The 22,114-nt window shown below is 43.0% G+C and overlaps 2 protein-coding genes across 2 annotated transcripts; both read right to left on the reverse strand.

Annotated features, from left to right (window-relative positions):
• Window positions 1–4,830: 4,830 nt before the first annotated feature.
• On the reverse strand, window positions 4,831–9,683 carry LOC139299208 (zinc finger protein 79-like). Its single transcript, XM_070922112.1, has 3 exons — window positions 9,658–9,683; window positions 8,918–9,003; window positions 4,831–6,712 (listed from the first exon to the last, which is right to left on the reverse strand). Exons 2-3 carry the CDS (start codon window positions 8,933–8,935, stop codon window positions 5,819–5,821), a joined length of 912 nt encoding a protein of 303 aa, XP_070778213.1. The 5' UTR covers window positions 8,936–9,003; window positions 9,658–9,683; the 3' UTR covers window positions 4,831–5,818.
• Window positions 9,684–12,560: 2,877 nt separating this feature from the next.
• ndufs8a (NADH:ubiquinone oxidoreductase core subunit S8a) lies at window positions 12,561–20,819 on the reverse strand. The gene is given in 9 exon segments (XM_070922132.1): window positions 12,561–13,247; window positions 15,074–15,202; window positions 15,501–15,564; window positions 16,675–16,783; window positions 17,316–17,405; window positions 18,947–19,012; window positions 19,251–19,306; window positions 20,724–20,731; window positions 20,733–20,819. Coding segments are annotated over 9 exon segments (741 nt in total). The 3' UTR covers window positions 12,561–13,115.
• Window positions 20,820–22,114: the final 1,295 nt, after the last annotated feature.

The raw sequence follows: 22,114 nt of genomic DNA on the forward strand, positions 1-22,114 counted from the left end.
TCCTCTCTCCCTTCCTCTTCACCGTCTACACCACGGACTTCAGCTACTGCACTGAGACCTGCCATCTTCAGAAGTTTTCTGACGACTCAGCAATAGTTGGATGTATCAGTAAGGGTGATGAAGAGGAGTACAGGGCTGCTGTGGACAACTTTGTCACATGGTGCGAGCAGAACCATCTACAGCTCAACGTGACAAAGACAAAGGAACTGACTGTGGATCTGAGGAGGACCAAGGCGCTGATGACCCCTGTTTCCATCCAGGGGGCCAGTGTGGACATTGTAGAGGATTACAAGTATCTGGGAGTTCACATAGACAATAAACTGGACTGGGTAAAGAACACTAATGCCCTCTACAGGAAGGGCCAGAGCCGTCTCTACTTTCTGAGGCGGCTGAGGTCCTTCAACATCTGCCGGACTATGCTGAGGATGTTTTATGAGTCTGTGGTGGCCAGTGCTATCCTCTATGCTGTTGCATGCTGGGGCAGCAGGCTGAGGGTGGCGGACTCCAACAGACTAAACAAACTGATCCGCAAGGCCAGTGACGTTGTGGGGGTGGAGCTGGACTCTCTGACGGTGGTGTCAGAGAGGAGGATGCTGTCTAAGCTGCGGGGCATCTTGGACAATGTTTCACATCCTCTCCATGACGTACTGGTCGGACACAAGAGCACCTTCAGTGGGAGACTCATTGCTCCCAAATGCACAACTGAGCGACACAGGAAATCATTCCTGCCTGTGGCCATCAGACTGTTTAACTCCTCTCTCTGAATGTCAGACACTCAGGAAGAGACTGGAATCCGTATCTGTATCTACCTCACCTGTTCATACACCACCTCACTATTTATTCAAAATGTTTAAGTGCAATACATATATAGTCACACACTTTAGTGCAACACATACATACATATACATTGTTATTGTATATATTTTTACCTCATTTCACTTAAATACTGTAAATGTGTATATTTTGTATTTTCATTTCATTTTTCATTTCACCTCATTTCACTTAAATACTGTAAATGTGTATATTTTGTATTTTGTATTTCTTATTTTTATATTTTGTACAAACTTTTAGTTCTAAATTATGCTACTTTCTACTCTTGAATGGGAGCACCGGTACTGTACAATTTCCCCCCGGGGATCAATAAAGTATTTCTGATTCTGATTCTGATTCTGATGATATGATCCAAGATGGCGCCGCGGATGGCTGCCTCGGTCTGTTGGAGCGCATTGTTTTGCCTTGTTTTGTTTGTAAACAGTGTTTTTTGTTTTGGTTCACGGAGCTCTTTCACCAGAGAAGAGCTCATGAACATCAGGGGAACAACTCCAGTGGATTTGTTTCCCGAATTTCTTGCACCTTTAACTGTTTTATGGGACATTCTGGTCAAAGGTGCTCTCACCTATGCAGCTCTACGTCGACGTAGAGGGAAACGTGCCGGTGCGCTCGTGCGTCTTCGCCGGCGAGGACAACGCACACCGCTACCCGGAATATTTCTCTCTAACGTGCGCTCACTGGGGAATAAGATGGACGAGCTCCTGCTGCTGATGAGGAGAAACAAGGACTTTTATTCATCTGCTGTTTTGTGCTTCACGGAGACATGGCTGGGGGAAAGAACTCCCGACGCGGCGCTGCAGCTGGACGGATTCCAGCTTCTCCGAGCGGACCGCGACGCGCACCTCTCCGGCAAAACAAAGGGTGGAGGTATTTGTTTCTACATCAACAGCAGCTGGTGTAACGACGTGACAGTGACGCGACGGCATTGCTCTCCTTCCCTGGAAACTTTTTTCATAAACTGTAAACCCTACTACTCCCCCCGTGAGTTCGCTTCACTCATTCTGGTCGGTGTTTACATTCCACCGGAGGCCAACGTGCCAACAGCGCGCACTCGCCGACCAGATACTGGAAACGGAGCAGACCAACCCGGACTCCTTAGTTATTGTCCTCGGTGACTTTAACAAAGGTAACCTCAGACATGAACTCCCAAAATACAAACAGTTTATTAAATGCCCCACCAGGGAGGGGAACACTCTGGATCACTGTTACACCACAGTCAGTAACGCTTTTCTCGCCGTCACCCGCGCTGCACTTGGACACTCTGACCACGACATGGTCCACCTGATTCCCGCATACAGGCAGAAATTAAAACTTTCTAAGCCTGTTGTGAGAACTTCGAAGAAGTGGACCAGTGAAGCTGCAGAGGACCTGAAGGCGTGTTTGGACTGTACTGACTGGGATGTTTTCAGGACTGCTACCAACAGTCTGGATGAGTACACAGAGGCTGTGACGTCATATATCAGCTTCTGTGAAGACTGCTGCGTACCAACTCGGACCAGGGTGAGTTACAACAACGACAAACCCTGGTTCACAGCAAGACTGCGACAGCTGAGGTTGGAAAAGGAAGAGGCGTTTAAGAGTGGCAACAGAGCAGAGTTTAAGGAAGCCAAGTACAAGTTTAGCAAGGCGGTGAGGGAAGCTAAACGACTGTACTCAGAGAGACTACAAGACCAGTTCTCCTCCAACGACTCTGCTTCTGTGTGGAGGGGGCTCAGGCAGATCACCAACTACAAGCCAAGAGCCCCCAACTCTGCTAACGACCGACGCCTCGCCAACAGCCTCAACGACTTCTACTGTCGCTTTGAAAGACAATGGGACAGTCCTGACACCATCACCCACCAGCTCCAGCCCAACAGCCCCAACCCCCTCATCACACCTGGGGCTGAACTCTCACACCTCCTACCCCCACAGCGCCCCCCACTCCTCCAGCATCGACACCTCTGTCTGTCCTTGAAAGAGATGTGAACAGACTCTTCAAGAGACAAAACCCGCGTAAAGCTGCTGGACCAGACTCCATCTCCCCATCCTGCCTGAAGCACTGCGCCGATCAGCTGTCTCCGGTGTACACAGACATCTTCAACACCTCACTGGAGACATGCCACATCCTCCAGCACCTGGACTCCCAAGGATCCTATGCCAGGATCCTGTTTGTGGACTTCAGCTCTGCCTTCAACACGATCGTCCCGGCTCTTCTTCAGGACAAGCTCTCCCAGCTCAACGTGCCTGACCCCACCTGCAGGTGGATCACAGATTTCCTGTCTGACAGGAAGCAGCACGTGAAGCTGAGGAAACACGTCTCAGATTCGCGGACGATCAGCACCGGCTCCCCTCAAGGCTGCGTTCTTTCTCCTCTACTCTTCTCCCTGTACACCAACAGCTGCACATCCAGTCACCAGTCTGTCAAGCTCCTGAAGTTCGCGGACGACACCACCTTCATCGGACTCATCTCTGGAGAGGATGAGTCTGCCTACAGGTGGGAGATTGACCACCTGGTGACCTGGTGCAACAGCAACAACCTGGAGCTTAACGCTGCAAAGACAGTGGAGATGGTTGTTGACTTTAGGAAGAGCGCAGCCCCACCCGCCCCCATCACCCTGTGTGACTCTCCAGTGGACACTGTGGAGTTCTTCCGTTTCCTGGGCTCCATCATCAGCCAGGACCTCCGGTGGGAGCTGAACATCAGCTCCCTCATCAAGAAAGCCCAACAGAGGATGTACTTCCTGAGGCAGCTGAGGAAGTTTAACCTGCCTCAAAAAATGCTGGTTCACTTCTACACTGCCATCATAGAGTCCATCCTCACCTCCTCCATCACCGTCTGGTACGCTGCTGCCTCCACCAAGGACAGACGCAGACTGCAGCGTATCATCCGCTCTGCAGAGAGGGTGATTGGCTGCAACCTTCCATCTCTTCAGTACCTGTACTCCTCCAGGACCCTGAGGAGAGCAGGGAAGATCGCTGCCGACCCCTCCCACCCCAGACACCATCTGTTCGACCCCCTCCCCTCTGGCAGGAGGCTGCGGTCCATCAGGACCAAAACCTCCCACCACAAAAACGGTTTCTTCCCCTCTGCAGTCAACCTGACAAACTCTCACTGACCCCCCCCCAGAACACAAACACAAGTTATACGTTATATTAACGTACATCACCCCTGTCCCCACTGCGTTACATTAACGCACCCACCCCCTACTGGACACTTTATCTGGACACTTTACTTTATTCAGTTCACTGCACTGTTGTTATTTATCTTATCTTATTTTTATTCTTATTTTAGCTTTTATATTCTACTTATTTGTTATCAAAACAATAGCACCTTCAGACCACAGCAAATTCCTTGTAATGTATGTTACTTGGCAATACTGTAAACAGTTTCTGATTCTGATTCTGATGAGCCAGTAAACTCCAGTGAAAAAAAAACACTCACATACCCTGATGGGTCTGTAGATGCCTCTGCTTCCTTCTACAAACTCTATAGTTATTTTGTTGCTGTATATCAAAATACAGAACAGGTTCAAATGTCAAAGCAGCAACGAAATGTTCAGTTCAGCGAACGACTGGAGAGCACTCAAACAGTTGATCCGTCAGACACAAATGAACAGAGCGAACTCAGGTTGAAGAATGTGTGAAGTTCTGCAGAGAAAATCTCATTGTTGAGTCACTGGGACCAACATTCTAGAACTCTTATTGTCTATGGCACTGTGACAAAGTGGCTGAGAAGACGCCATTTGTCCCCATTTTCACCACCATAGTTTAACCATGCTTGTTGTTTGCTTTAGCCGTATTTCCATCTGATCTGCAAATGCATACTTATTTGGTTACAGCCATACATGCGCTTATATAGTAATATTCAGAGTGTAGAAGAGTTATTGTATGAGAAATTCAGGTAATTTCACATTTTGTACAAACAAGAAATGTGGACACCAACCAAACTGGGACTCTGGAAATCTGCTGCCGATTTCTAATGTGAAAACATTAAAGAGAAAGCAAAATGTGTTTTCACAGATCTATACTTTATTTAACAACCTCATACATACAGAGGTCTCTCTGACAGAATGAATCAATCATAAAGTAGCAGAAACACCTCAGGATAATATACTTACTTACATATACTGGTTATACCCACAATAACTGATTTTGTTTTGGCCACTTGGGGGCAGCAGAAAAGCGTTTCTGAAGAAGTGAACACAACATTGACACATCACCTTTTAAGTTGTTGACGTTAACAAACAGCTGCTTATTTTCACATCCAGCAGTTACAGAGCAACATGATAGCAACATGATCCTTCATGAGGAGTCAGTGTTTGTGTCACCTGATGAATGGAAGTCCAATATTCTCTCTGTTAGCTCTGTTTTTGGTCTCTACCAACTCCTGAGGGAAAATTGTCTCTCTTTAGCTGCTAAATGCTCCCCTATGTTCACCAGCTAGTCTCTAACTATATCTGTCTGCTGGTTCTGCTGCAGCCCAACACAACATTTTCGTGGTGTGGCGAGAGTGAACCAAACCAGCTAAACAATGAGCTGAAAGTCTCTATAAAGCTCTGTAAAGCCAAGGGGGGCTACAGATTCTGATCAACAGTTTCATGTTGAGGGGAACACACTTGTGCTTTCTTACATGATAAGCCGGATGATGTTCAGTGTTTTTCTTACAGTCGTCAAAACCAGCGACCTAATAGTCCAAACAAGTCGGTCGCAAGTAAAAATACTGACTGTACAAAACATAGATAGATAGAGAGATACTATATTTAAATTCACATGTTGGAGCGGCAGTACATGAACATGTTAAGTATGGCCTGTTGAGCACGTACAAGTGTGCAAATTGCAGTAAGGTGTGCAAAACGAATATAAATGTAAGTTAACGAAGTCGTGACATTTTGGAAACAAACATGCTCCTATGAAAATTCCAACCTTATTGTCAACATTATAGATTTAGATTTACATAGTTTTTATATTTGTATAACAGTAGCTCAAACACACTGCTGTGCATCACAACTCACTTTCTCTCCAACACAAAATCGGAGCTCTCCTCATCTATTTCGACACAGCGATGCTTCTTCAGGGACAGAGACCACGCGAAGAATTTCTTACACTGTGGACACCAGTACGGTTTCTCTCCGGTGTGGATGCGCAGGTGTTGGTTGTAACTCCCTGGCTGGCTGAAGCCTTTACCACACTGGTCACACCAGTATGGCTTCTCACCAGTGTGGACCCGTAGGTGTCGGATGTAGCTTCCTAGCCGACCGAAGCTTTTCCCGCATTGGTCACACCAGTTCGATTTCTCTCCGGTGTGGACACGCTGGTGCTGCTTGTAATTACTCGAGCGGCTGAAACTCTTCCCACACTGTTCACACCGATATGGCTTCTCGCCGGTGTGGATACGCAGGTGTTGGTTGTAAGTACTAAACTGAGTGAATCGCTTCCCACAATAGTCACAGCAATAAGGTTTCTCTCCGGTGTGGGTCCGCGTGTGGTTCTTGAACGTGCTTAAGCAACGGAAACTTTTCCCACATTTCTCACAGTGGTGTGGTTTCTCTCCAGTGTGTACACGCTGGTGTACTGTGAAATTACCCCACTGACTGAAACTCTTCTCACATTGGTCACACTGGTATGGCCCCGTGTGGTCACGCAGGTGTTTTCTGTATGAACTCTGGTTGCTGAAATGCCTCCCGCACTGGTCGCAGCAGTGCGGTGTCTCTTCAGCGTGGGTTTGCAGGTGTAGCTTGTACGTATTGAGTTGGCTGAAACTGCCGCCACATTGTTCACAGTGGTACAGTTTCTCTGCGGCGTGAGTGGCTTCGTGTCTTCTTAGACTACAAATCCGGCTGAAGGATTTCTGGCACTTCTGACAGCGGTGAGGTCTGCTGCTGTCTGTGTCTCTCTGTTTCAACTGAGGAAAACAGAGACAGAAATAAAGGTCAGAGTGGAGGACTTGATAAAATACTGCTAGCCCACTTTTCATTTCATTCAATGAACTACTTACAATTGCTTCCACTTGGCTGATTTTTCAATCAATGTTAAACTGGTGTCAATGAAACTTTCAAAGTAAAAGCCTTTAAGTGGCCTAAATTACATAATCCCACTGGCTTCCATTATGAAATATCAAGCTTTCAGTTTCATTGGTGGTAGCTTAATAGAGCGTTGCAGGGATGACATGTTTTTGTAGGCCACCCCAGAAGTTAGCATCGCCCTGGTTCCCTCGACAAAAAGCCAGCGGGATTTCTCCATGGGATTATTGCAGAAAATAAACTCTGTGGCAAAACAAAAGTTTATGATTCTCACATGTTTTGTTCAGCAAGATAATCTTCACTGATGAACACCACTTTTAGGATTCTTGAAGCGTAAATGGAATCGCCATAAGTTAAAAGCTAACGCTGTATATGAACTACACCATTCATTACTTCAACGTCACCACCGCTAAGCTTCACTTTTAAGAGAATATAGATAGATATAGATATATAGACAGATAGATATAAAGTATAAACAAAAAGTCTAAGCTGCGGGGCATCTTGGACAATGTCTCACATCCTCTCCATGACGTACTGGTCGGACACAAGAGCAGCTTCAGTGGGAGACTCATTGCTCCCAAATGTACAACAGAGCGCCACAGGAAATCATTCCTGCCTGTGGCCATCAGACTGTTCAACTCCTCCCTCTGAGTGTCAGACACTCAGGAAGAAACTGGAAATCTGTATCTGTATCTACTTCACCTATCATACACTACCTCACTATTTATTGTGAATGTTTAAGTGCAATACATGTATAGTGCAATACATATATAGTTATACACTACAGTGCAACACATCCATACATATATATACATTGTTACTGTATATATATATTTTTTTTTACCTCACTTCACTTAAATACTGTAAATGTGTATATTTTTTATTTTCTATTTCTTATTTTTATATTTTGTACATACCTTTAGTTCTAAATTATGCTATTTTTCTACTCTGGAATGGGAGCACCGGTACTGTACAATTTCCCCCCGGGGATCAATAAAGTATTTCTGATTCTGATTCTGATTCTGAACACAACGGGGCTGTAAAGGCAGACTAGTGAGTAGATGACTGTTCGACATGAAGATGTTTAATGTCCGCGACAACCTCTGTAGTCTCTTTCTTGTCAGAAAGCGCCTTTTTTAAGACATGTAAAAGCTTCAAAATTCACGAGTGGGGTGTCTACTGACGTATTTTATGTCGTAGAACAAAATGTTGAAATCTCTTAAGCTCGTGTTAACTGCAGACCTTATTTCAGGCATCTACCAAAAATCCATTCAAAAAACTAATTTCCAGGTTTTAGGACTCATTCCAAAACAGCAAGGTAGAAGTCATTTGAAATAATTAATATGGCATGTTGAAGTGATGGAATTTGTCTTACGGAAATGGTCCCAGACTTTATTTCCACGTCCAAGCCATGGCTTTTGTTTCCCTACAGTATATCCATAATTGCAATTAAATGTCATTGATTGCGTTGAAAGTAGTCGACATAAGACTATTGACAGTAATCGTTTGGGTCCCAGAACGTACTGAACCCGATCAACCCGACCCCACCTTTGCAGTTCAGGCTCTTGGAAACTGAAGACTGAGGAGATCAGGGCTGCAAACTCTGTTTCTTATTTTAAAATCACACCTTCTTAAAATAGCATTTCAATGATTCCTTTATCATTTTATTGTTTTAAGTTGTCTTGTTTTTAAAAAAAAATATAGTGCTATATAATTGTGTGTTTATTGGGACTGTGATAGCATGAGACAAAGTATAGGGCTGCACGCTGCTCTTTATCAGAGATTGACCGTTTGAAAACACTTCTGATCAGGCATAAATCGCACCTCTGCGTAGCTCATTGTCCACACAAATGTTCACTTAACCACCTCCGATAAAGTGCAGCTCACAACCGCTTCCCTGAGCTTCTCAATGGGAAGCATCCTGGAGTGAGGGAGCAAAGGCACTAACGCTGAAAGTTCGCCGTTATTCTCGACATTTCGGTGCTGCAGCAGAGTGACCTGAAAAGGTGCTGCAGCATGTGGTGGCTAGGCTTTAACCTATGACGGTCGTAGTCACGACAAAATACTGGAAAAGCGTTTGATCTCACCTCTTCTGAAGAACTCATTTCGCTGCCTTATTTGTGAAAGTCAGAGTCCTCCAGATGCTGTTCTTCAGCGTCAGCGCGTCTCAACTCTGAAATCATCAAATTAAAAAAACAGACTGGTCAGGCCACTAAAACCGTAATGTCGCATTGATCAGGCCTCTGCGGTGTGCTTACATTATGTCTGATGCTACTGATATTCCTGTAGATTGAAAGTTCATTCACGTCTTCTTTTCTCAACCAAAACCTTCCTTGCTGGTGTATATCCAGTCTACACCTGCTCTTTTGTTTAATACATAACGTTACACATGCCCCGCTGTGACCTTTAGCTTGATTTCTTGTAATATCGCGATCATTTAACCCAGTATTGGATTACTCCAAGTGGTCCGATATTAGGTGGGTAGTTTGTAGACCCTCACGTCAACATGACATCAATTTGGAACAAAAAAATTGCGTCGTTCAACTAGGCTGTTGATATTTTAACACGTGTTTCAGATTTGTCACATACTTCACGATGTAAACAGTCTACATTCGAAGTTATGTCCACGTATCTCACTACAACAAACAACAACCAGGCTCGTCTAGCACAGGGCTAACTTCACACAGTAGCGGCCTAGCATAACGCGTCCGAGCTAACAAGCTATACACTTATACGCTGGACTGCCGTCAGCTCTCCACTTGAAGTGCTAGAAATGACCGCCGACGGACAAACCGTGAAAACAGAGTGGAACAGATAACCTTTTCACCTCGACGGTGTCTCTTTTGCATGACCTGCAGCCACGAAAATACCACCATCTTGGAAAGAAATAAATTTTAAAGGCGGTTGGCAAACCAGGTTATAGGCGCATTACCGCCATCTACTGGACTGGAGCAGTAGCACGGCAGAAAACAAAAATCAACTAAATTCTTATTTTTATTCCTGTTACTCTTTGTTTTTTATTTAGAAGAATGCCCACTTTCAATGATGTCTTTCCCAGTGTAATGTGTTTTCCACCATTTAGTGCTGATATTAATCCCTTCTTTCTTCATCATACCTGTTGCCATCAGTTTCCGGTTTATTACAGTGAGTAGTCCATTATGTCCTATTCTCAGACGGGTAATGACTATCTCTCCTTTGGACCCTCGCTTCGTATTCCCCCACCGCCTACATGTTTTTGAATGTTGTAAAGATGCCCTCCTGTGCTACTTCAGTCCCAGTATTCCTGCCAGGTTTTACGCATATACTCCTTTATGATAGTTTTAACCTCTGCTTTACTTAACAGTACTTATATGTCAATTAACTGTCATTTGGATAATTTTGACATATCACCAATATGTAAACCTCCTCATTTCCTTCCAGCTCTACATGAGCAGGAACCCAAAGGTAGGAAAGATCCAATCCCCCATAATATAGTCTAAGTAGCATATGAAAGATTTCATACATGATATCCTGCCTGCATGATGACTACCTCACAATGAGGGATGAAGAATGCAGCACCTGGGTGCCCAGTCTGTAAATATGAATATCTTATGTTGCTGTTGGTCAATATAGTTTTGCACTATTGTCCACTTTGGTACCAGTTTAGGTTTCTCCTTTAATTTCTGCTGCAGACTTGTATCTATTAATGGCATAATGAATTTCCAAGGAGGTATAGCTGATGATGAAACAGAACTTCCTTTTTAATGTTTTTAATGCATTTAAAAAAAAATGCTTTGCCTTCTTTTATGGCAAACAGTCTGACTTGTCGAAGTTGGGACAACTCAGATTTAACAAAAAAATTACAAACGGCTACATACCATCTGGGTTTCCCAGTGTCAGGGCTGCTTTTGTCAGCTGTGGTCTGCCTCCAGACTGCCTCGGGGCGAAGTTGTAGATAACTTTGTGGTTAACTCGTCACTACATTCAGGATTTGGGACACAAACTCTGGAGCTCTGCTTGGTTCTTGAGGAGCTATGGCATATGAGTGTATGTGTGGCATTTTAATTCCAGGCTAATACCATTTTAGTTCAGATCTTTTGGACTCTTTACATTTTCAAGTTTTTATAATCTTGTTTTAATGATGTTTAATGAAGTCCTTAATGGTGTGAAGTGTCACTATGTTCAAGCTTTTTGTTGTGATACAAAAGGTAACCATGTAGCTGGTCTGGGCTCCGTATTAATTGTAAGATGGACATACCTTGTGTTCTGTTCAACTGCATTTATTGGGGGCAAACTTGTATGTACGAATCCCAAGTGTTTGATATTGAATAAAAATGAAATAAATAACATGCGTGCATTGTGTAAACTATATAAATGAAACAATAATATGTAAATTAATAAAAAAATAAAACTGACCTCATGAAATGTTACTCATCATTCTTACAACTGAGTTTTAAAGGACTCAGATTTCATTTCAGATTTGATCTGTTATCTGGAACATAACCTGCTCCAAAATCATGAGAGGTATCCCCTGGGGACCATGAACATCTGTTTCCAAGGGCAGATATTTCATTTCACTGTTGGGATCTGGTTCCGAGAATGGGGTTTGGTGTTTTAGCAATTGTGAAAAACTGTAATGAAAAGAGACTAGACTCAAAATTGTTCACAAACAGTTCACAAACCAGTTGAATAGAGTATGAGCCAGTTCAAGAACCAGTCTGACCCATAATCCTGATTGTCTCCAAACAAAAATCTGTGGTGATGACAGAACATGTAACATAGAACATGTCCCTTACAGGCCTACCGGAGACCGTTTGGACGTGTCAGATCTGTGACTTGTATTTTTTTTTCCATTTTCATTTCCCTTGGTGAAAACGTGAGTTCTTTCAGATGTCCACGTTTCTGCTGCTCTTCTCTCCTTGGAGCATTCCAGTATACATAATATAACCAGAGTTGATAAATAGGAAGCATAGTCCGACTGATTACATGTTGATGTTATGTTAATATAGTATACATGCAAACAGCATGGATAATATTTAAGAACATTGTAGGTTTAGTGAGAAAATACTAAAATCAACAGTTGATTGTAACCTTAAGCAAGCCAGTTTTGGGGGTTATGTGTTGGTAGAGGACTAAATGTAGTTGTTATAGTGATCCACTAAAGAAAAATGGGCTATCTTGCCCTGTAGTTAATTAGGTCTGTGGCTGTTTGATGTTTTCTTACACTGAGTAAAATCATATCAAATATATGCTGCTTTAACGGACCTCAGCTTTAAAAGGCTTTAGGCCTCAAACGAAATACATTGACAAATATATTTCTATTCTTTCACCATTTCAACACTCTAAAGAAGTCTATAAATAAACGATGGTATATTCTTCTGTATCGTTTTCTATCTGAACGCAGCATTTTTGGTTTTACAAAAGACTTAATTTCTTTTATATTTTGTTACAAACTAATGGGAAGTACATGCAGACCCTTAAAAACAATAAGGAATCGTTACCTTAAAATCCGTAGTGCAGACCTCATAACACAAGCCAGTAGGACGCATGTTCACAAGCTGCATGTAGGCGACACATCAACTCCCCTGATTCAATCTTTAAATCTGTTTTCAGGCAAAACAAAAACAAATCCCTGAGCTTTTCTCCAGAGCTTTCAACCACATCTCAGGGGAGCTACAGTGTCCATTAGCGCTCTATGCGGCGACTTTGAGATGCAGTTTAGTCAATATGAAACATTCACGCTCGACACACTTGGCATTTCCCCCAAAATTTTATTATTTGAGTCAGGGTGGGAACAGCACAAAGACCATACAACTCTGCACTGACACCCAACATAATAACAATAACCCATGTATACTTGTGTAGGACATCAGAGTAAATCCAGGATGAAGTCTGGAGTCTGCCATTAGCGCACAGCACTGATGCTGTCACAGCACAACCACGTGGTCCTCACTGGCTGAGACAGCTAGACTGTTGTACACTTGTCATGCACGGCCAGAGTAGGGTTCATCTTTCTACAATAAATATGTAATCCAAACAATGACATATCAAAGTATATTCATCATATCAGAAGGGGGGAGACACTGACACCAGAGGATAAGTGTTGGTAATGTTTTGTTTGAAATAAAAGATGTAATCGGGAAACCCAATTCCAACCCTGAAGCACATCCATCAGCTGAGTCTATCTTCTTACAGTATGTACAGTATGGACGTATGTGTGTGTCAGAGAGGTTATGCTGGTGTGTGCTAACTGTACACTCTGTGTGTGTGTGTGTGTGTGTGTGTGTGTGTGTGTGTGTGTGGTGTCTATCGGTAGAGGTAATCAGCTTGTATGTTGGCAGCTATCTCTGCTTCCCACTTGTCTCCGTTGTTGAGGAGCTTCTCCTTGTTGTAGAGCAGTTCTTCATGGGTTTCGGTGGAAAACTCAAAGTTAGGACCCTGAAGAAAGAAGGAAAGAGAGAGGATGGAGCGAGGAATTAAGAGGGGGGGGGGGGGGGGGGGATTCAAAGGAAAAGAGATGGATCAAAGAAAGAAGAAAGAACAGATGTAAAATCACAGTTAACTGTCACCAGAACAGCTTTCTGAGGCACTGAACAAGCAATTGTGTTTGATAAAGTCAAAATGCCGACATCTGCTGGGCAATGGCTGGTATTGCATTTGATGGATTAAATGCAAGATGGTGAATAAAAAGTGAAAGTCAGTTGGGGGGAAAAAAGGGATTGTTTAAAGAAGTTTGCAACGATATTGTGAGTCTGAGTTTGCGCTGTGCTGTAACACAGGATCTCACACACACACACACAAGATGGCGCCGCAGTAATGGCAGCCTGTTATTGTTATTGGGGACTTTAACCATGCCTCTCCGCCCTCCACTCTGCCCACTCTCACCCAGTATGTCATGGGTGGCATGGTGGCGCAGTGGTTTGCACTGTCGCACGGGAGGTAAAGCTGGTTATAGCAGGTTGGGGGCTCGATCATTTACCATTTACATGCCGCACAAGAGACAATAAGACGCTGGACTTGTTTTATGCTAACACCAAGGCATATAACTCATCACCCCTCCCTCCCCTGGGGAGATCTGATCACAACCTGGTGCACCTCCGGAACTGTGTACAAACCCCTGGTACTAAGGCAGCCAGCTGTCTCTCGCACAGTAAAAAAGATGGTCCGACGAGGCTTTGAGGGACTGTTTTGACACAGTGTGGGAAGTACTTTGTGATCCTCATGGGGAGGACATTGACAGTCTCGCACACTGCATCACGGACTATATTAACTTCTGTGTGGAGAATACCGTACCTACCAGGACTGTGCTGTGTTTTTCCAACAACAAACCCTGGATTACCCCGGACACAAAGGCTCTCATCAAGGAAAAGAAGAGGGCCTTTAAGTCAGGAAACAAGGAGGAGCTGAAGAACGTGCAGAAGGAGCTCAAATGGAGGATCAGGGACAGCAAAAACAGCTACAGGAGGAAGATGGAGGATCAGCTGCAGCAGAACAGCATCAGTGGAGTCTGGAAGGGCCTTAAAACAATCTCTGGTTATAGGGAACCCAACTCCCACCCTGTGGGCAACCGGAAGTGGGTGAATGATCGGAACACCTTCCTCAATAGATATGATCAGGCATCTGCCCACCCCCCGGCCCAGTCCACTCTGCTGCAGCCCCCATCGTCTACACCCCTTGCATACTGCCCCACCCCCACCTTCTCCCCCCTTCCCACAACAGTCAGCTCACAGCCACCCTTCACATCCACTGCACTTCCTGCCCAATGCCCCACCCCCCACCCCCAGCACACAGCCCCCCTGCTCCAATCTGTCCCTCACAACAAACCAGGTGAGGAATGAACTCAGGAAGATCAAGGCGAGGAAGGCTGCGGGTCCAGATGGCATCAGCATCAAGACTCCTCAAGTCCTGTGCAGACCAGCTGTGCGGGATAGTTGAACACATTTTCAACCTGAGCATGAGGCTGGAGAGAGAACCACGGCTGTGGAAAACATTGTGCGTGGTACCAGTGCCAAAGACCCAGCACCCCAAGGACTACAACAGCCATAGTTGTTTTTTTAGTTTTAGTAGCTTTTTTTTTTATATAAGTCTTTATTGTTTTATTTATTATGTCTTGATTTTCTACTTATGTCTCTATTGCACTATCCTGTATGCTGCTGTAACAATGCAAATTTCCCCACTGAGGCATCAGAATCAGAAATACATTACTGATCCCTGGGGGGAAATTACACAATTAATAAAGGATTATCTTATCTTATCTTACACACCTCTACAATGGCATCCACAGGACACGCCTCCTGACAGAAGCCGCAGTAGATGCACTTGGTCATGTCGATGTCGTAGCGAGTCGTCCTCCTGCTGCCGTCGGCACGGGTCTCTGCCTCAATGGTGATGGCCTGGACACACACATTGTTGGAGATGCGTTGCTTATCTGCTATTCAGGATCGATTCTAAATGCCTATATTTATTCACAACTGACATAAAATGTATATATAATCATACATTTCAAGTGCTATTCACGGTAAAGGCAGTTACTTATGGTTTAAACATACATATAGCCAAAGTAGTTTTCTCTTGTTCATATTAAAAAAGGCAGACATGATGCAACCAAGCCACATATAGTGGACAGTCTTTCAACGTCTGGCTGTGTGAGTGTGAGTGTGTGTGGGCGGGCGTGCATGCGTGCGTGCGTACCTGGGCAGGGCAAATGGCCTCACACAGCTTGCAGGCAATGCAGCGCTCCTCTCCTGAAGGATACCTGGTGTAACATCATCACAAAAAACTTTGTTAAGGCTTGATGTAGGAGTGCTGTTCCTGCACCAAGTGCTCACTGCTGACTGACCTGCTAAGTCGCTCCATTAAAGTTAAGTCCAAATGCAGGTTTTGAGGTGCTTTCAGACAGCCAGCGGTCTCCGCAGTCTATGTTCTGTATTGTGAATGGGCAGTAGGGCATTACTTCACCACTGCAGCTCCCAGATACCTCAAATCCTACTACCTGCCTATACATACACCACAGACTGCTGCTATACACCTAGTACAATCTTATTGCACAGTTGGTTGTAGATTAAAATGGTCAAATGTGGTCAAATGGTCAGCAACATGACACTATGAATATAACAAGTTTTGCTAATTAGTATCACAAACGTTTACAGAGATTAAAGCAAAAAGGAATCTTCTGACTGAAAATGTTTTTTCAGTCATATTCCCCCCCATCTACAATTTGTAAAACAAGTGACAGGAGGCCCCCGCGCTTACTAAACAAACAGCAGAACACTTTAAATTATGAGACTGCAGCACCCACCACACACATAAACATTGCTGCTGTTCTCCAACGCAGCCATCAGGTTGTAAAAAGGCTCTAACCTACACTTGCCAGTTTGATAATATCGTTTCAATGCCGTTTTCAATCTATGAAATGAAACCAACGCCTTTTCTTTTTTTTTTGTAAAGCTTGTCTGTTTTTAAGTCTCACAAATAATCAACCATCTACGTAACTTTTCAGTGCATGTTTTTACTTCTCTTTTCATAGCACCAATGAGCCTCTTTTCACAGATAAAAACAATAAAAAAAACAAGCAACACCAGCATTAAAGAACAAGAAGTGTAATTTACAAAAACAAAAAAGGAGTCACCAATCACTGAGGAAAGTGGATGTGATGGCAGACTGTTTTTGCAAAAAGGAGAGCATAATGAAGTGTTGTGAAATGCTGTATCCATCTGTATGATGATCTTTTCTATTGTGAGAAACTAATGATCCTCGTGTGAACAGTTACTACTACCTCATTAATTATTCTCTATTCATAAAAAAAAACCCCAGTGCAATACATACTTCTACATATTTCTGATTCTGATTAAGTGGTCATCCTCACCTGCGCAGGGCGTGTTCTCCTCTGAAGCGAGGCGACAGCGGCCCCTTCTCAAACGGGTAGTTGATGGTGGCGGGCTCTCTGAACAGGTAGCTCATTGTCATGCCCAGACCTGACATCACAACGCAAATCATTCAGGTTAGGTTTGAATGAGAAAAGCACTCGTACAGATCGCAGGGACAAAGAGCAATTTCTCTGGTTTGGAAAACCAGCAGCCAAACCACCACTGTGTAAATGCAATAACCTCCTTATGAAAAAGGAAAACTTCATGAAGCATTTGTAATTATGAACATGACATGACTGCAAAATACATTGTGATCATCTTGAAATCATTCCAAAAGAAACCTAGTAAGTAAAGACAAAGAATAAATACCAAGCTAGATTTGTTTTGCTGAGCAGGACAGTATCACATGAAAACGTGAATACCCTTTTCTCCAGGCTGCTGCATTTGTTACTTTTGGTATGACTACTAGTAAAAGAAAATTAATTCTAGATTAATTGTGGGTTGAAAGAACAAGTGTGTTAGTCCCATCTGGCTGATGACTCCTCTCCCTTCCTGAGATAAACAGCTGAAAAGCACCATGTCATGATGTCAGTGTGTTCCATCTGTGAATCTGTATTTCTATGTGTGAAGTTGAGCTGACCTCTGAAGAGTTCTGTCCACAGCAGCGTCTGAGCAGCTCGGTCTGTGATGGACTTCATGTCTGTCTGGATCTCCTGGGCATTCACGTATTCTGCACACACAAACGTAACCAGGTGAGAGAGCTGCTGTTGGATTCAACATACGACCACTTACTGTATGTGTGAGAATGGGGAACGTTTATGAGTGTATATCACAAAAGACTAAACCTAAACAACATTCGTGCACTGCAGGCAGCTTTGTCCAAAACAGAGAAAGACAGTTTTATAAATAAACCTGCTCCACAAAAGAGGTGCAGCAAGCTCTGGAGGAGCTCACTGGACCTGTTAAAATCACAGACTTTGAAAAAATAGTAACGTGCAGTTAGCGAAAGGGGAGGAGAATGGCGACTGAAAGAAGTCGCCAGACTTATCCCAGCAGCCTACATCCGGTGAGTCAACTGCCAGCAGTGTGACGTGGGAAACTTGAGAAAGATTCAACTTTGTGCAAACATCTTCTCAACAACCTGACTTTGATTGTCTTGTGAAACAAGAAGCACGGTTGCTTTCTACTCCAACTCAACCATGTCAAAGTTCTTCACACAAAATGGAGGAAAAGCTGATTTTATCGCAGTCAACTGCCTCAAAATACTCTATGACAGAAACAAGTTTAGTTTAGTTGAGTATGTAAACTACATGGTCAACGTCAAACACGCCTGCAAGGTCCTAGGCTTGTGGGCCTGCTGCGTTGAATCCAGATGTGGGAGCAGGGGGGGTAAGACAGATGTGAATTAATGAACTACTGAATAGGCCTGGGCAATCAAAACAAACAATAGCCGACCAGCTATCCCTGGAAGGAAACCCGGAAGCTAGAAATTTTTGGCTTATGTGCCAGGCGAGCAATTCTTATTGGATTGACTTGGTGCCATCTTTGGGTCCGGTATCCAGATCTTATAATACATCCATGACTCAGACCGACAGCAGGCACAACATGAAAACTTCAGGAGATGTGAAGAAGGGTCTTCACATTCTATATCAAGCAATATTCAAAAAATGACAAAGTTTATGCATTTTTTGGTAAATTAAGGTAAAAGAATTAAGAACTGAAATTGTGGATAACCTTGTTTGGAAGCTTTCCAATAACCAGAGAAGCACACTGTTCAGTTTAATTCTGTGTCTTTAGGTGGGGTGGGGGTCCAATATGGGTCAACTTTGAAAGGTTGGTCATTCTGGTTAGTCTGACACTCATGCAGGAAAACATGTGTTCAAATTGAAAGGGGTGAAGTCAGAAAAGTGATTGATTTCTGAACAGAATGCCCCCATAACATGAGATGTAGCAGTGATGGCTAATGTGGCAGCAAAACGTCATATTCAGCGAGGTGAAATACACACAATATAATCACACAATTCATAGAAAATATCTAAATGTTAAAAATGCCCTTCAGACAGTTTGAGACACAATAATGTGTTCGATATATATATATATATATATATTTCCACAAAAAGGTTTACTTAACTAGGTTAAATTTGTCAGGAAAATGGTCTCTCCATTTTACATCTCGAGTATGTATTATGTAATATTGTTCATTTCAAAAGTTTAAATTGGATATAAGGGTTGTATTGATGAGCTGTATTTGTGTGTTGTAGTGCTACTTACTGAACCCTTCCCTTTGTGTGGACACACTGAAGGACCTCACGAGATTCTGGCTGGCCACAAAAGTGCCTGACAGTAAAGGTAAATTAAAAAGTGCATTATCATTAATCAGTGAAACCAGTACAAGGTGTATGCATGCCAAAGTAACTTGAAATAACACGTCATGTGGCTATTCCTCATTTTAACCATGATTCAATTACATCTAATCTAATCTAAGTCACAATAGCTGGACTGGAGTATTGCATGAATTTATATTTGTACTCTATTTACTAGTCTTGTTGTAAGTGCAGCTGAATATGAATCTTACCTGGCCTTGACACGGAGTAAAGTAAACGCAATGTTGCAGCCATCACGTCTTCAAAGCTGTAACCAGACGCGATAACAATGAGGTACAGTTAGAAAAAAAATAATTAAAAAAAAGAACATCAAGTCAAATGAAGAATATCACGCTACTGATGACGTCTGATGCTTCAAACTGTCAATTGCTGCTTCAGAGAGCGCTTCATTCAGTTTGACAGTCTCTAAGGTTTTACAGCTAAACTCTGGGATCGGCACATTAGTGGGATAAGAAGAGAGGAGGGTAATTGAGAAATATGGAGATGTACAAAAGAAAGACACAATACTAAGTATGAGAACATTTCCTCCTGATACTGAGTAATAATGTAATAAAAGTCATAAGCTCATTTGGTGAATATCACTCTCCAATCACATCACATTGCAACTGTGAAATGTCACATAAATATCAAGCATGAAGTTTAAAGCCCTGAGCCTACAGTGGCACTCGGACTAAACTACACCAAAAAAGGCACATTAATGTTTTGAGTCGGTGAAAATATTTTATATCTAGGATATTTGGACAACGCATAATTACTGTACTGTAACATGTTGCACAAGAGCAATAACTATACTGAATGCAGCACAGCGCGGTGGTGGTGGTGGTTCGGTTCCAGTCTTGAAGGACTGCCATAAGGTTTCATAAGGCTTCATAAGGCTTCATCCGCCCCATCACTAGCACTATAGTATGATAAATATTTGAAGCAAAAACTGGTCTCAACATATTTAAGCAACGTCAAAACAATCCCTCGCTACTCCCAGCATTATCTAAACAGTGCATGGTTGATTCTGACAAACCATAAACGGTGACATGCGACGTTTTAGATTGTAATACGAGCCTCACTTTTAACGCCGCCTGATAAAACTTGCTAAACGCAACGCAAAAACATCGCCGCACGTCGACAATGGTAAACACGAGCTGTTGTACAGAATGATGTAACGTTGCCGTTTCTCGGCTGCCACCGTTAACCTTGTCTCACTTTGTGTTACAGTCACCTACTGAGGCACAGCAAACTAACTTTGGTGCGTTAGGTTACGTTACTGTTGGTTTTAATTTTTGACATAAGCTAACTGATGTAACGCTAGCACTTTCCGCCACCTCGGTAGCGTGACACTGTTTGGGCTAGCTGACAATAGCTTGCAAAGCACACACAAATACCATTTGAGACCACTCGATTTCGCGGCACAAGAAACAACTGTACCGTACACAATAAATGGTAGATGGATTTAAGTTAAGTTTGTTGCTAAGATGAGCTAGCGCTGATTAGTAGCCAGGTTAGACCCCATACTGTCAAGGACTTTTGCACAAAGGTCGCTTGAGGTGAATTAAGGGTATTGTAATAATTTCAAGATCAGATATGAATGATAAGAAATTAACTATTTGACGTGACGTAACGGAACTTTATAAGGAATAAGATTTTACGAATTTAAATGATTTTAAACTCACCGAAATATCGCTATTTGGCCTTCTTAACCAGAACAGCGGACGACTTGTGGAAGGGACCCTACGTGAACAGGAAGTCACACAACGTGATAACGTCATGGACGTCCGACCGACGTTCCATCTTTGTAGTGACTCAATACTTTTTCACTTTGACTCATTTTTATTAAATCCTCGGTACATGTCGCCCATGGTGCAGTTGGATATCACGCCGAAAGTTACTGCTGAAGTCAGTAAATCTGAAGCCCCCTAAATGTATGCAATAGAGATATCACTGGATGGTATGTATGTAGTTACAAAATGAAATGTAAGGCTAGTCTTTTAAAAACATAGATGACACAGTAATAAAGAAATATAAATGAAATGCAGTGTTAGTGTGTGTGTGTGTGTAGGAATCATGGGTATGTTTTATTTTATTTTATTGCTATATCACTATTACTGTTTACTGTAAAGCACATGAAATGTGCTCTATAAATAAAGTTCCCTTGCCTATTTGATTTAATTAATTGTTATACAGTCAAAAATCCGTAGCCATGGAAGTACGTAAGTTTAAAAATGTTTTTAAAAGTGTTTATAACAATAATTAAATGAATGTGTTGAATTCATTAATTTCAAGGCAACTTCCTCTATTTTAATATTGCACACCTTCCATCAGAGCCAGGGATATTCTGAGTGATACAGGTAAAGCAATGATACATTATAAAAATGGCATTGGACAAATTAACTAACAACACATTTGACAGAAATATAAAACCGTCATATAGAGTTATTCCATCGTGAACTCCGCTGCTGTTAATCCTCCTTGACGTTGGCGTAGTGTTATAAAGGAAATAGTGTCTGCCATGAGCAACAGAGGGCGCATGGTGACACCTAAAGGAGCCTTGTTAGAGGACTACGATGCATCCATACAGCCATACTGTCATCATTTCACAACTGTATTGCATGCACTAATACACCCAAATTCAAAGCTAAGTGTTCACGTAACAAGCGCTGACGCAACACTTGCAGCAGCACAGTACTGGAAGAGATCAACTTTGAGAACATCTGGGATGACTGCAGGTTAAAGTGAAATACATGAAATTCAGACTGAGGCTACCACAGTTTGGGAGCCGCAGTCAGTTGCTCAGGTCTATATATACAGTCAGCAACTGCTGCTTAAGTTACACTGCCCACGCTGTGTGTGTGTGTGTGTGCGTGTGTGTGCTGGGGTGGGGCGGAGGTGGGAGGGCTGTTTAAAGTTAAGACTGTTATAGGTGATATTGGTTTATTGGGAGTATCCGGTCCAGTCAGTCAGTGTGGACAGTCAGAGCCCAACATGTTAACAGACTGGACTAAAAGTGTAACACTGAAGGGGTGGCTCGGTTTATGCTGGAGCTATGGTTACACACAACATTGAC

The sequence above is a fragment of the Enoplosus armatus genome, chromosome 2, assembly GCF_043641665.1.
Source record: "Enoplosus armatus isolate fEnoArm2 chromosome 2, fEnoArm2.hap1, whole genome shotgun sequence".
NCBI classification, from domain to species: domain Eukaryota; kingdom Metazoa; phylum Chordata; class Actinopteri; order Centrarchiformes; family Enoplosidae; genus Enoplosus; species Enoplosus armatus.